Source organism: Simochromis diagramma, unplaced genomic scaffold (genome assembly GCF_900408965.1).
Source record: "Simochromis diagramma unplaced genomic scaffold, fSimDia1.1 OVJJ01000816.1, whole genome shotgun sequence".
NCBI lineage: Eukaryota > Metazoa > Chordata > Actinopteri > Cichliformes > Cichlidae > Simochromis > Simochromis diagramma.
Window position 1 is genome coordinate 10,442,466 of NW_024386908.1, and position 15,433 is coordinate 10,457,898.

General features: G+C 38.8%; 1 protein-coding gene across 3 annotated transcripts in view; it reads left to right on the forward strand.

Moving 5' to 3' along the window:
- The window catches only part of iqsec3a (IQ motif and Sec7 domain ArfGEF 3a), a 119,576-nt gene that overhangs the window by 21,905 nt on the left and 82,238 nt on the right, over positions 1 to 15,433 (forward strand). For all 3 annotated transcript variants that reach the window (XM_040035372.1, XM_040035373.1, XM_040035374.1), the window contains one exon: positions 2,691 to 2,771. In XM_040035372.1, coding sequence (XP_039891306.1) covers positions 2,691 to 2,771 — 81 coding nt within the window. Of the gene's footprint in view, positions 1 to 2,690; positions 2,772 to 15,433 lie in introns of those variants that run through there.

Below are 15,433 nucleotides of genomic sequence, written 5' to 3' on the forward strand. Positions count from 1 at the left end.
CAGGAGTAGGGTAGGCGGAGGTTTACCCTGTTGCAGGTGTGCCACAGCGGTCAGTTGAAGAATCCACGAGTTTCTCTGTGAATTTCCCATTACGTTGTTGCGCACTCGGTGATTGTTTAGGGGTTTTTTTCGCTGTAAAAAGAAGTTTTCTTCCCACGCACAACAGACACTAATGTTTTTGTCACTTTTTGTGGAATCAAACTCAAAGTAAGGTCAGTACTTCCACGCTTTAAACGCTGCACGCTCATACTCTCTCCCGCACTCGATATATTATCCATTGTTAATCTGCGCACAGCTGTTGTCACGCACGTTGCACTCACTTACGTCACTGTGATGAGACATTCTCGCAAAAAAATCACGGTTTTAGTAACGCAGTAACGCAGCGTTCCTACGGGAAAGTAACGGTAATCTAATTACCGTTTTTGCGATAGTAATCCCTTACTATCGCACAGATGGGCAGTAACGCGTTACTGCCCATCTGTGCTTATAAGAACTCCAGTTTTGGGGCCTTTTGCTCATCAAAGTCATTTACAGCCTTGCAGTATACTTATCCTGCGCTCTTCTAGCTTTCCTCTTTTGAGCACTATTTTTTTGCTTTGCTTGCCAAACATAATTTAAAATGCCACTGTGCGACTAACTGCTTAAACAAATTAGACTTCTCCGAAAACAAATTGCTGCATAGTTGACATTAACAGGTTTACGGCCATTTTGCACAAACGACAAGGAGCAAGGTCAGGAAGTGCAAGTAATATATTTTTCAGCCCGCCACCATCAATTTTTTTTTTTAGAAAAAGTGCCTATTTTAATAAATGGAGTATAAAATGACTGAGTAAGTATTTGCAGGGCTATAATTCAATTCAAAAGAAAAATGCATACTGCATTAAAAAGTTAGGCTTTTGTTCACAACATAGAACAATGACTTAAACATACAGTGGCACTCTAATAATGTGCCCAGTTTGCTGTAACATTGTGAATATATGCATTCAGTACAATGTAAAGAAGGTTCTTTCCCACCAACAGACATCACACGATGTGACTGTATGCTAACTTTCAACTCTGCAAGCCTGTTATGAAATGCTTGTTTCAGGCTAAATAAGCTGTTCACGATAGAGTTAATATATCTGAGATTGTTGGCATAACCAAAATAGTCACACAAAGCCACCTGTGAACCGCATTTATAATTTATTTATTTATTTATTTATTTTTATAAAAAGGAAGAAAAATGTCCCATAAACAAATTAATATTTAGCAATTGTGAATACTGTAAAAGCCTAAGAAAGTGAGTGCGTATACCAACATTCAAACTATATTGGCTCAATTTTGGCCAAAGACATCAGTCTGCATTGCAGTTCAGTGCTAGTGGACTGCTGAAAATCACACTGTCAGCTGTCAGTGCCTCAAATTCATGCCACTGCTGTCTTCAGATTGCCATCCTAACCAATGCTAGCACAGTGATTTCATGCTAGGGTAATCCTGAAAGTCTCCCCATAAATAAACTCTGTAGCAACACTGAGCTTGGGTTGAGTAAAGCAGTATCTTAGAGAGTGACTCTGAAACACAGACAAAGTAGACATTTCTGGTTGTAAGGACTGCAAGGAGTTGAATAAGGTGAAACAGGGTGCATGCTGGTATCTTGTTTCCCCCACTGGCATTGGTTTTATTTGATTAGCTAGGAAGCTGGAAATATGCAGGTGTTGATGGACTACAGCTATGAGACACAGGGCTGATGACTGATGGGAAGCAGATGTGTATGTGGGAAACTAATCAGGTGATGAGCTAAAATGGGAAATCCACAGTGGAAAACCAGTGGGCAGTGAGGAAATGCAGTGCTTCAGGATCTCAGGAAACAGATTTTGATGCAAATCATAAGACACTGACGGGATCTTTTAACCAGTATGTCGGTCAAAAATTAAAATGCATTCACTGAATTTCTTCTCTAAAACAGCATCCAGATTTTTTAAAAACTTTTTTAGACATTAATGTTTTTAATGTAGGGTTTGCAAACTGTTGTCAACATTTTTGTGGGCTTTTAGAGACTGATAAATTCACCTGACAATAGAGGTTTCTCACGTGATACCATCCAACCATGGTCAAAGGTTATCTGCCTTATTGTATATAGTATAACCACCAGTCAAACGAGTTCATGACTGGCTGGTCAGAAAGGAAGGCAGACAAAGATTTACCAAAAAAAAAACTAAGTAATGTCAGACTAACTTTGCAGCACTTAAAACACAGCTACAAGAAAGAGATATTAAACTATATTAACAAATAAATCAACAAACAAAAAACACATGTATATATATATATATATATATATATATATATATCAATTACTATAATCATATAAAAAATAATGCATTTTAATGCATTTTAACCAAGCTATGTTTGTAAAGGAAATAACACAGTTCACCCAATTAAGAGCATGAACAGTACAGAGGATGGACGTGGGGCTCACACCCCAACTAGCAACTAGGTACACCAACCTCATCCTCTAACCTTATTACTCTGCTACACTTTCATGGTGTTATACATATATGGTGTATTGGGATTTAGCCACTAGCCACGCTGGCTAAGCCACGATTAAAAAGTTGCTGTCATATATAGTGTTTTGTTCTACATTTAAACAATAACTAAAGTTTAAACAAAATATATGATTGCCTCTGTTTTGTTTCCACTCTTTTTTCACACAGAAACCCAACAGTATTACACCAGTTCTGCTGCCCAGCCCCAGAGGCTCCTGAGGGGGAGACCTCCACTGCCTGTGTTCCCAGGTAAGATGACTGCATCCTTGTAACATCTGCACAAATGTTTATTTTTTCCTTTTTCAATTTTTTTAAATTTAAGTTTATTTATTTGTTCAACTTTGATTGCAGCCACGTATCATGCATCCTTTTTATAGCAGTGCTGCCGTAGCTACACTAGTCAACACAAGTGCCCCAGCAGTGGTATCTAAGTTGAAGTGGTTGTAACTGCTTCAGGTTCTTCCAGGACAAGGTGCATTCTATCCCCTTCATGATCTCATCTATCTTAAATAGACACCGAGCCACAGAGAGCGAGTCACTCCCCATGGTTTTAAATGTCCCTTGTCACAACAGCTTGGGTTTTGGGTCTTGTTGTGGTTGAGATTGAACTTGTTTCCTGAGTGAATTTAAGATACACTGGATACGTATTTCCAGCGACTGTTAGTGCCATGTTTGTCAGGCTGCTGCGATAAACACAATGAAACACAGCAATATGATCTATATCAGTAACATCCCATTTTCTGGACAATGGTCAAGTACTTGCGAAAACTGAACAACTGGGGAAATATTACATTGGATTTAGTAGGCAAAGCAGAATGATAATGCTGATGATATCTTTTTATGACAGATTAGCCCATGCAATTACTTAGTACTGGTGGTAAATTACAAATAGGCTCTTTATTTTAAATCAAGTTTTCCATGTAATTTGAAAGCTCTGAAGTCAGTTTGATGGGGTAATTTACTCCCACTGTCCTGGGAAATATGAAAAAACACAGCAACTAATAATTAGCTGCTGTAATGACTGTACTTTTGTAGGACTATTTTGGCTAGGCAGTTTTGAGGATGCATAATAATCAATACTTAATGTTGTACAGGCAGTCTCTAAGATATATAATTAGACATGTAGGAACAAAAAAAATAATGAAAGGCTTTGACAAGGTATTATCTGGCCCCTTTCAAGCAAAATTGACAGTGCCTCCTGGTTATATTTTCCCCAAGTGCACTCTACCACCAGACTTTGAAAGAAAATTATGATATTCATCTAGCCAAGGAGCATCAATAGCAATTAAGCCATCCGCCCCAAAATGGTTTGTTTGTTGTTGACTGCACGTGTCACAGAATTGCTTTGCCGCATTGTCTGAGCTTGGCAGAAAATAGCAGATAAGCAAACGCCCATTGATAGCAAATCATAGCCCCTGCAGTGCTGGACACAGTAAGTGGCAAAAGGCTGCAGACCAACACAATCACACTCTAAATACCTCTCAGGCCTGTGTAGTTGAGAAGCAGAGGAAGGAAGAGTTGTGAATATTATGCAAGGTTTATTTGCTGTTTTGACAAAGCAGAAAAATGGGCTTCAGAAAGCCTGCCGACTTACTGAAACCCAGCATCTTGTACTGGATCTTTTGTTATAAAAGTCACTTCAGAGCCTTTATTATTTAATACATGCTGTGATTCTATTGGAAGGGATTAAAGGTTCACAGGAGTGACTCTCATGGGTTTAAAACTGGTGAGGGGTGGGGCAATTCAAAGAGCAGAATTGATCAAGTTCACCGGCTTGAACTTTACTTGATAGAGGGTGTTTGGGGCTGTTGTGTTTTGTGATTGTTTTGTGCTTTGGGGCCATTAGCAAAAGGTACAAGTGAAGTGCACAGCAGAAGGTCTTTGCTAACTTGTCAACCCCTCCATCCCTGCAAAACACCCCCTCCCCTCGGTGCCAGTATCTGAAGCAAACCACTTCAAAGCAGGACTCTCTGGGGCCCACACGGAAAGCAGCTTGTGGTTTTGTTTTGCCCTTTCTCGTTTCTTCTTGTTGTGTCTTATCTGTTTTTGAAAGCTGTATTCTGTTGTCGTTGATTTCTATATGTCCGCATTGTTGTCAGTGATTGGTCGATCATTTACTCACACGGCATCATCGCATCACATAACGCCACATGGCACCCACGCCTCATTGCATCCATCGTCATTCATGCTCACGTCATTCGGGCTTGTTTCTTCACTGTGGTCACACTAAGTTCAAAAGAGCCATGTATGAATATTACCATGTAACTGAAGTCTTGAGTGTGTTTGTGAAACTGCCATAACACATACTCTGTGTACAGTAGGGTCTTTCCCATGTTGGAATCTGGTGCGCCTCCTTGTCGACACATGTATTGCATCTGTGTTCATGTGAAAAAAGGAAGTTCTTATCATGTTGCATGCTTCGGCTTGGCAGTGATCAGAACATAGCTCCCTGTCTGTGTGCGTGGGTGTGTGCTGATGTACATGTGTGGGTGGCTGCGTTTCACTTTGGTACACACATCATGGATTAATTAATATGCATGTAATGCAGAAAAATATACAACACTGTCCATCTAATCAACAAAGACATCCATAATAACAGACTGCCCTATCACTTGTAACGAACACTTTGATTTCTTACTCGTTTTTCTTTACACCGTGCTATTCAGAGTTACATATTTTTTTTCCTTGAGAACTGACTACATTCGTCGTGGCATAGATTCAACAAGATTCTGAAAATATTCCTCAGACAGTTCGCTCCATATTAACAGGATAACATTACAATGTAGCTCCAGAATTGCTGGCTGCACATCCATGATGTATATCTCTCATTCCACCGCATCCCAAAGGTGCTCTTCTGTTGCCGTAGCCCATCTGCTTCAAGATTGGGTGTGTTGTACATTTAGAGATGCTCTTCTGCATACCTTGGTTGTAATGAGAGTTTATTTGGGTTTCTGTTGCCTTCCCGTCAACTCAAAGGAGGATGACCTCTGACATCACCAGGGCATTTTTGCATAGAAAGCTTCCACTTTACTGGATATTTTCTCTTTTTCAGACAGTTCCAGACTTTAAAGATGATTGGGTGGGGAAATCCCCAGCGATCAGCAGTTTCTGAGATACCCGTCTGCTACCAAAAACCATGCAATGTTCAAAGTGACTTAAAAGACCTTTCTTCCCTGTTCTTGAGCAGGTTGTCTTGTCCAAGCCTACCTGCCTAAGTACACTGAGTTGCTGCTGTGTGATTGGTTGATTAGATATTTGACATTATAATAAACTGGCTAATGAGTATATGTTTGTAACTGTATCAGGGAAGGCTGTAATTCAGAAATCATGAAACTTTTAGGAGATAATCCTTATATTTTTGACTTACCTCTGTCTTGATGATGATGATGCTCATTTTGAATTTAACGCCAGGAGCACCACTTATTCTTGTGTGTGCTGACATACATGTTTGTAGTAGTATTTCGCTATGGTACACATGGCATAGATTAGACATAATGCATAAAATGCAGGGAAACATACAACATTGGCGATCAGCAAAGAAATCCTTAAAAATAGGCTGCCATGTCACTTGTACTGAACACTTTGATTTCTTACTTGTTTTTTTTCCCCATACTTATAATCCTTAAGGGTGAAGCATGCCATATATGCACTCACCAACCACTTCATTAGTTACACCTATTTCTACTGGGTTGGACCTTCAGAACTATCTTAATTCTTCATGGTGTCGATTATGTTTGTTTAACTATGGGCTACTTGAGCTTCGAGTTTCTTGGCTTTTTGATAAATTAATAACAATACAATTATGTCAAAGAAGGTCAGCTTGAACTTATTGGCAATGAAGCAGTGGGTGTACAAGTTGACATTCTGTGGAGGATTATTCATGGTATGCATGACATGAGAGATAATCGAAAATCACAAATTACATTTAATCTAAAAATATTTGTGTCATGTCTGTCTGTCGTGATTTGACAGAGTTATGACTCTGACGAGGAGTGTGAAATCTGATGCAAACTGCAAATGGTGCAGACTATACGGAAACAAGAGCGAGTTGTCTTCAGCAATAAAAGGGTTTCACAGCAGAAAAGACCTCATTAACATATAAAAAAGACAACTCATTGCCTCGTTGTGCATTGCCTCCGCTTCGGGATGAAGCCTTCGTTCACTCACTAAACCTGACAAAGTGCAATCATTGATGTTTCATTAGCACCGCTCTTTCTACTCTGAGTAATTCAAGCCTCTGTGTCAGAGGGGTCAACTTAGAAAAGGGCAGCACCATGAGCCTCTATAAGAACTAATTGTACTGATTTGGAGCTTTGTTTGCTCTTGGTTTGTGCACGTCTTTACCTAAGGAGTTTTTTTCTGATTAGCCAGGCATTCACAATGTTGTGAATATAGCATAATTTAAATGAGCAGAAAGTGGAAAGTTGAGAACTGAAAAGGAAAGTGAAGATTTTACTGTCACGTATAATGAGGACTCTGAGGAGGCTGGAAATTCATTGTGACAGTGTGGTCACTCTTGCCATGCATTAAGGAGGCCCCAGAGGGTTTAGAGACGATAGGTGATCTGTATTCGGGGTCACAAAGTCAGATATATAATCAGTCATTGGAGGGGGTGATTGGAAGGGATGGCCACAGCCTTTCAATTAGTAGTGTGAGCCATCTTTTGCTGGAGTGTGCTAAACTTGCACTCGGGAGTACTGTTGATACTTTTACAGTCCCATAGGGTACCTTAAGTTTAACTTTCTGCTTTACAGCAGAACTGAGAATTGCTGTAGTCAACACACAGGGCCTCGGGAACCTAATAAATGGAAGGAAAACATGATTATTAGAATATTGCAGCACAGAGAAAGGCACAGTAGAAGATGGCACTTGGAAAGATCCCCAATGGACAAGCTGCAGGTAGAATTTGCTGTGTGTACAATGATTGAGTTTTATTTGAGTCTCTAAGCCTGTAACTACAAATGAGTACCAATCATGAAATCTCAGCTAGTCAGCAGCCTATAGTCAATTGGTTTGATCTGAATGGAAGCACAACAAAAAACAGTATGCACTTCCTCTTAAAAACCCCTCCCAGAGCATACATTTATATTCACACTTTGATGCCACAGTGTGAAGTTTACTCAAGTGTTTGGGATCATATCCAAAATCATTTGTTACAAATGTTACAGGGAATCTGCACTCTTACTTCTGAACTATTTTTTCATTTTTTTGTTTATTTATTTTTTGCAGAAGGTGCTAACAGTAGTGCTGTTCTGTTCTGTTGTCAGCAGGTACATGGGTGGTGTTGCTACTACCAGTAGATCAGTGACAGTACACTAACTTTCTGGGCTCTGCTCTGCTTAATAAATTGCTAGACAGTGTTGATTATAATCGTCACCTAGAACTTATAAAGGTATTTGTGCAATTTCTGGCAGACTGACAGCCGGATGCAGCAGGGATGTCCCAAACACAGAGCCACCATTGAAACCGCGCACGGAAAAGACCAAATATATAAGATATTAGAGACACTATTGAAGTACATTCAACATTTAGTCCTTGTTTGTTTTCTTTCATCCCTCATAAAAGACCAGATCAGTTGGAAAAGATAAATGCAACTCATATATCAAACCATGTTTCCCACAAAATGTCACATGTCAGTGTCAGTCAGTGTCACTCGTGCTGAGTTTGAAATATGAACTGCTTTTGCTTTGTTAGGTATACTCCATATTACTTTGTTCACCTTTTTTTTTTTCTCACTTAGTCACAAATACAAAGCACCCATAAAGAAAAATTAAACATGTTCTGCCATAATAAGTTGTTCCATTATGTTGGATTAACAAAGAAGTGACACCATGAGTGCAGTGAGTCACCAGTTTGATGACCTTCCCCTTTCATGCTAGTGCAGATGACTTGAGTTAATTGATTCCCAGCTTGTTGTTAAAAATAAAGTCATTGTGTGGAGAATCTCAAGGGAGCTAATTTATCTGTTTAATGAGTGAGCTGTCACTTGTTATGTTATAATAAGCGTAGGCAGTTACTTTAATAGGGCAAACGAAATAATATCGGAGCAAGCCTATATTGCATGTTGTTGACCATTTTCTGCAGTCAAGCAGAGGAACGAAATCTCGCCTCTGTTAAAAGCCTTTTTCAAACATGTGTCTGATTGTCTTATTCTGTTGTGGTAAACTAAACTATCATTTGAGGAAATATGGTATAGCACTGTTTGGCACTATATTAGTTCTGTGCTATTGCTCCCGTAACAATCTTTCAATAATCATTAAAAAGCCACACTATGATAGCAACAAACTGAATTAATACTTGGAAGATAGCTATATATTTCTTTTTTATCAGAGATGATAATGATTTGCTTTTCAAAGCATATTTTAATTATGCAGCCAGCTATAATACATTAGCAGAGCTTGCAGATGGTCAAATTTATCACCGAGCACTTTGGTAAATCTAACAGCGCCTGCTGTTTTGACAGTGTTTATCTTAGAAAGCTGGTAAATCCAAACAAGGGGGCTCTTGCTTTCTTAACAAGCTTAGAAAGCCAAATACTTTAAAAAGGCATGGAAAATGACTTTGATATACCGCTGTCTGGCCTTGTAGACAAGGAGAATAATGTAAATACCCTGCAGATGTAAGCGTTGCAAGTGGTGAGGTTCTTTCAGCGACATTATAAGAGAATGACATACTCCTCAAAGAATCCCGAACTGAAGTCAAGGGGAGATTACCACAACTTTATAACTTCCAAGGAAGAAAGAGTTTTTAAAACCTTGTAAAATATTTCAAAATAACAGTTCAAGTAAATGCCCAAAAGCATTCAAAGGTAACAGCAAATATTTCGTTTTTAATCAAACTAATTTCATTTATGCATTGCAGTTCACCACAATTAGCATAAAAATGCAATTTTCATTCTTGCAATATAAAGCCATTTTACTGTAGTTAAACCATTTAGGGCAAAAAATATGGCACAATTTATTAAATCTGAGTGCTGTCACTTTTTGTCTTTGTAAAAGAAATAGCACAGCTCAAGAGACACAATTTTCCTGTCATTGTTGTGTCATGCTGGAACCATAATGATGATGCTGATAGGTTTGTAAACACTCTTTTGGTCCCAGAGTTAAAAATAAACTGACCAGTCAGCCTTTGGCAGGTGACGGCGCACATTTTTGGCTCGATACGTGATGGTGTTGGCAATTCGGCTGCCGAACAGACTGCTTTTCTCCACCACTTCACAGTGCTTACAGGAAGACTGACACATTGCTCACTATCTAAAGCCCCTTTAAATTAGTTATCCTGCAGTGCATCTTACAAGTGACATGCACAAACATACACACATGCACGCCAACATCTTAATGAGGTATCCAATGCTAATTAGCTTACACAATCTGCCATTTAATTTTCGGAGAGCAAATTAGTTAGCTTCTTCGTGAAGTTTCATCTTAATGAACACATGACAATTAAAAGAGTTTATTTAAGGAAGCTGTTTGGTTTTGTTTTTTTGGTTGTTGCTGGGCAGTATCTCTATTCCGCCATCCAAAATTTAAATGTCTGATTTATTGATAAAATTAGACCCAATCCTTTTTTAAATCCCATAGCCTAATCAGGATTTACAGCCTTATCTTTTATGATGGGTTATAAAGAATGATTAAGTAGAGAAGAGGAAGGGTCACACGTTGCAAGCATATGACTTTACAGAAATTTAAAAAAGAAGGACAACACATTTGGGTCATTGCCCATCCAATGCCCTTTATCGCCAGCACTAATAAAACAAATGCCACGAGTGGTTAAGATGAAGCCGACACCCCGAAAGATGGCACTGGGGAGAATTATGGTGTTTCAGTGGGGAAATTAATTCACCTCAGATCATGGCATGAGTAAGACAGCTGTGTCATCTCAACAAGACATCTTTTTTTCTGTAATTAATCACTGGAATTAATAATAAACTACACTAATTACCGGAGTCCTGCTGTCTGCCAAATGGAAAGGTGAGGCGGCATGAATAAGGACACAACAGGTTATGCTTTGCCACTTTGGGGAGAAACCCAAATAGAGTTTCTGTCTGTTGAGAGAATCTGGCAGGAATACAGGGACCATGATGCATTGAGATAGACAGGGGAACTCATTCAGTGATTGATCTGTTTTGTTGGAGGACGTTCAGGGGCATGTTAAAAAGTATGCCTAGAGCCTCTTTTTTTTGTCATTCAGGATTTGGCCTTGCGATGCGTGGGCGAAGTGGGGCACATGCTCTCATCAGCACACCTATTCAAGGCTGAACTCGTTAAAGTGTAAGACCGCAGATGCTTTTGTCCTCACACGCGGTGCTAGTCTCACCTGTGCACCTGCGAATGAAATTTCACACGTGGTGTCCTTAATCATCAAATTTCCTTCACCCTCTTCACACCATAATTTAATATTTGTCCTCCCCTTCTTCTGCCTCTGTCTCTTTCTGTGTTGCCTGCCATGGCTGGGCTACCGCGTTGCCTCGGCTAGCGAAAGTGACCTTGTCTGCAGTCGTCATGGGAACAGAGGGCACAGCAGAAACATATAGCCTAGCTTTCAGATACCTCCTGAGTGTCTAAGCATTCACATGCATTGATCCTCCTTTAAAAAAAAAAACTTCCTCGTTGTAAGCCTTAGCTTTTTATTTTCCTGTCTTTCTGTTGCCATCTTCCCATTGGGGTAAAGGGCTTTGCCTCTTGGCCAATCAGAAGCACTCTGTCAGTGTCATTATCCTCTGGGGTCCATCCATTCAGCTGTTGGTTTTTGTTCCAGTTTATTCCTCTTTAAACACATCCTCTGGGACTTGCGCAGCCTAAATTCGCTTGAAAATTGAAATACAGCATTGTAAATGAATGAAAGGAGCTTTAAAGAGTGCGAGTGCTTGGAGTAATTTCTAATTAAAGTGATGCTCCGACTAATTTATTTTTACCCTAAGGCCTGCTTAATGCAAAACAGCTAAGACACCAGATCTCTTCTTGCTCAGCTGCATGATCAGAGATGTTGTGCACTTGTTTTGTCTCATTTAATATACACAAGCACACAGAAAGAGGACTCTTAGACTTTGCATGGTGCATTCGTGCACAGTGTCGTGTCAGCCTGTAGGTACTCATGGATTCTTCTGATCTGAGAGTTTCTCCTCCTCTTTTCTCTTGGTTTTGCTGCGTATCTCAGCATTGTGAGGCAAGTGGAAGGTTTTATTGCAGAGGTGATTTAATAAAACCACAACATTTTGATGAAGTTGCTGCAGGATCTTTCATGCACCCAGTGCCTGCGTGTGTTTGTGTGTGTGCCTGAGCTTTGAAATGTTTGCATCTCAGTGTGTATCAGCAATCTTTTAAGTTTCAGCCGTTGTGTAAATGTCAAGGCCGGGTCCTTAGATCTTCCCTGATGCATGCAAACTGCTGTGAAAGCCAGAATGCTGACAGTAATGCAGCGGATTGACACTTTTAAAGAGGCACTCTGAAATAAAAGACAGTAGATAATGAAAGTTAGTTTACAGGTCATTTGGAGTGCAGCTCCGTCTTTTAAAACTGTTGAGTCAAGTTTAGTCAATTTACCACTCGAATGATGTCATAATGATGTCAGCTAACTGAAGATTTGCCTAGAGGAAAGGGTTTAGGTAAAAATGTGTTTAGTCTATTTTACTGTATACTGTATATATTTGGTAAGAGTTACTTCTCGGATAAAGATGTCACATGAATATATGATCATTTTTTTGACTGCATTCCATTGTCATACTCTTTTTGTAGTTTTGGGTTCTTATAGTAAACCAGTTTCTAAATGGCCTATTTTTTTTATTTTGTCTTGTTCCAAAAAGACACTGGACCTCATTTACTAATATGTGCATGGAAATGTTCTTACCCCACACAAAAAATTTTGCAAATGTAGCAATGGATTTATTAAATCTGCACACTGTTTCCTTAAGAAACTGAAACAACTGTGTCCAAAGAGGAAGACTAAAATAACAGAGTTTTTGAATATTGTTTCCCCTAAGACAGTCAGTGTGACTCAAGTGAAAAAAGACATGAAAACTATCAAAGCTGATATGAAAAAGACTAACAGACTACAAGGAAAAGAACCAGGAGCACATGATTTGTCAGCCTTAGATGAGAAACTCACCACAAAGAACAAGAAAAGAGTGTAAGTGATGAAATCCAGCCACGATGTGCCATTTTTTGTAAAAATCTAAATGATATACAGAATTTAAGATGAGATAAGATGGAATTTAATTATTAATCATTTAATATAATTCTTAGCATTTTGTGATTCATGGTGTTTTGGAAAACGGTACATAAAAGAAATAATAATAATGACATTAGTAATAAATATTATCATTGTTATTATGTTAAAAATAATTGTGTATGCACTGTGAGTAAATGAGGCCCCTTTTTCTCCTAAACTCAGCAACTGAGAGAACCTCAAGCTGCTACAAATAAAACACATCCTAAGCAGGAAATCATAATGCTGTTTGATAAATGGATCATATTTCTGCTGCAGAGCCAGTGCTTCATTTTGCTGAAAATTCTTCTGTAATCAGTCACAAATGCAACATTCATTTTTGATTTTCTATAGAGGTGGAATGTGAAAAAAAAAAAAAAAAAAAAAAACCTAAAACAGGGCTTTCCAACCCTTCCTGATTTGATCATATTTTACCACTCTCTGACACATGTTTGCAATGGCTCTGGTCATTTCCAGAAACTGGCTCACACTTCTCTGGAGGCACAGCAACCACCATAATATCTACTAAAATATGCCGCAGGATGACTTGTTATGCAGGAATAACCATTCTGTGCTGGCAGAGTCACCGCAGGGAAATAATACAATAAATATACATTTTCCTTAATGTTTTCCATTTTTCTGAGAAAAAACGACACAGTCATTATGAGCTGAATTTCTATTTCGATTATGGTGCCTTTGGTTCTCAAACTGAATACAGATTATTGATTCACATGCACCTCAGATGGATGCGGTATTCTTGAACCCCATCCTATAACTTTCGATAATAAAGATTTTGAGTACAATGCTAGAGCTTTATGATATATAGGCTTGTGAAACTTAGTAGCCCTCTTTTTCCCACTATCTTACAAATCCCCTTACACACACCTGCAAGCACACAGATCCACACGATGTGCTCTGGCAGCACTAATGCTTTCCTTTTGTTCCTTTCTCCTATTAGTGTTGATCATTTGAGCGGTCCCAGAATGTCCATAGCTCTATTTTACAGACAGGTCAACAGTCTGACGGTGCTGTGATAAAATGCACATTGCGAGTAGGTGATTGTTTGTGCATGCAAGAGACAGTGCGCACTGACTGGAAATAAAAGGGAGCACAATATCCAAGGATAATTATCTGATCTCTGCATGTAGCTGTCCCTCTAAATTTTCTGCAGCTCCCCAAATGGACAAAACATTTCCCCTCTGGACAGCAGGGGGTGCTGATGAGGAGCAGACGGTCTGCCAGTCAGAGACATCTGCCTGTCCACATGCTGGCTGCACATTTTGTCCTGACCTTTTAGTTTTTGGCCATCTGCCTATATTTTTTAACCACCACCTTCCCACATATAGCAATCCTTGCTCCGTCTGTTAAACTGTAAAGTTCAGTGGCCATCACTTTTTAACTTATAGTTAATGTAAACTTCTTGCCTTACTGTGCAAAAAAACCCCCCAAAAAACAAACAAAAAAAAAAAAACCCTGCCAAATTTCCAAAAAGCAGACATCTGGCACTTTCATTTGCCCTGCCCATCTGCTCCAGAGGTAACTGAGAGGACAGAGTGTGGGCTGTTTATCTCTGTCAGCTCAAATTAACAATCTGCTTCTTCCTGCAGCACATGTCAGGTACTATGGTACTAAGATGTTCTAAGAATGTGAGCTTTGTTCTAACTTGGTAGTAGTAGTAGTAGTAGTAGTATGAGTAGTATCTTAAATCAGGTTCTTCATTTCCATATGAAGAACCTGATTTTACTAATTGGGTATATTAAATTGTTAATCTCAATTAGCTTAAATAAAAACAAGAAGCTGTTGGAAATAGCGTTAGTATTATTCTAATGTCACCATACCTTTCAATGTTGGTTTTGAATATTTCTGATTTTAATGTGTGAATTTGATGTGGGATTGATTTGAATCATGTGTCAGGTTGGTAAATATTTTTGACTGAGAACCGCCAGGTCAGAAATGGAAGGATGAGATTAGCAAAGGAAATTCAGAATAAAAGACAATCTAGTGACATATTGAAGTGATAATAAATAGCTAGTAAATATAGTTAGTTGGTAATAAGTTATGAGTAAAACTGATTCTAACTCAGTAATATTTTAGGAAATTCTTTCTTTAATTAGTGAGTAATTAAAACTACTGTAAGTTGGAAAGTAAGACACTTGATGGACATAGGATCTGGTGTTAAATATATTAGATGGTTACCTAGGCAACTATAGCCAGAATGTCTGTTAGCCACTACCAAAGGTTGTATTATGAGCAAAGTGATTTGTGAGCACAGAGCTCCAAAATTGTGTGTGGCCTGTTGTTAAATCTCCGGCTCTTTATTGACTTCATACTTGGTATGACATTATTATGCTTGCTTATTTTCCTCAGTCAAAGGGCAAGCCATGGCGGAGGTATTTTTTTAACTGCTGCCTGGTAGTGTCCTTTTGTCTGTCAACAAGACTACCCAGCTAATTTTCATGAAACGCATTGGGAAGGTGAAACATAAGCATAGGAAAAACCCATAATGCAAGTATGGATCACTTTATCTAAAATGACAAAATAGGGCATAGGTATTAATGGAGGAATGTGCTCTCTGAACTCCTTCCTAATTAATTACTGTGAAATTTAAAGTTCCAAAAATGGCAGTTCCCCTAATGCCCACTCTGATCAATCCCCAAAGTTAAAATTCCCAACTTTACATCATTAAGTATTCATCATGATTTTTTCCC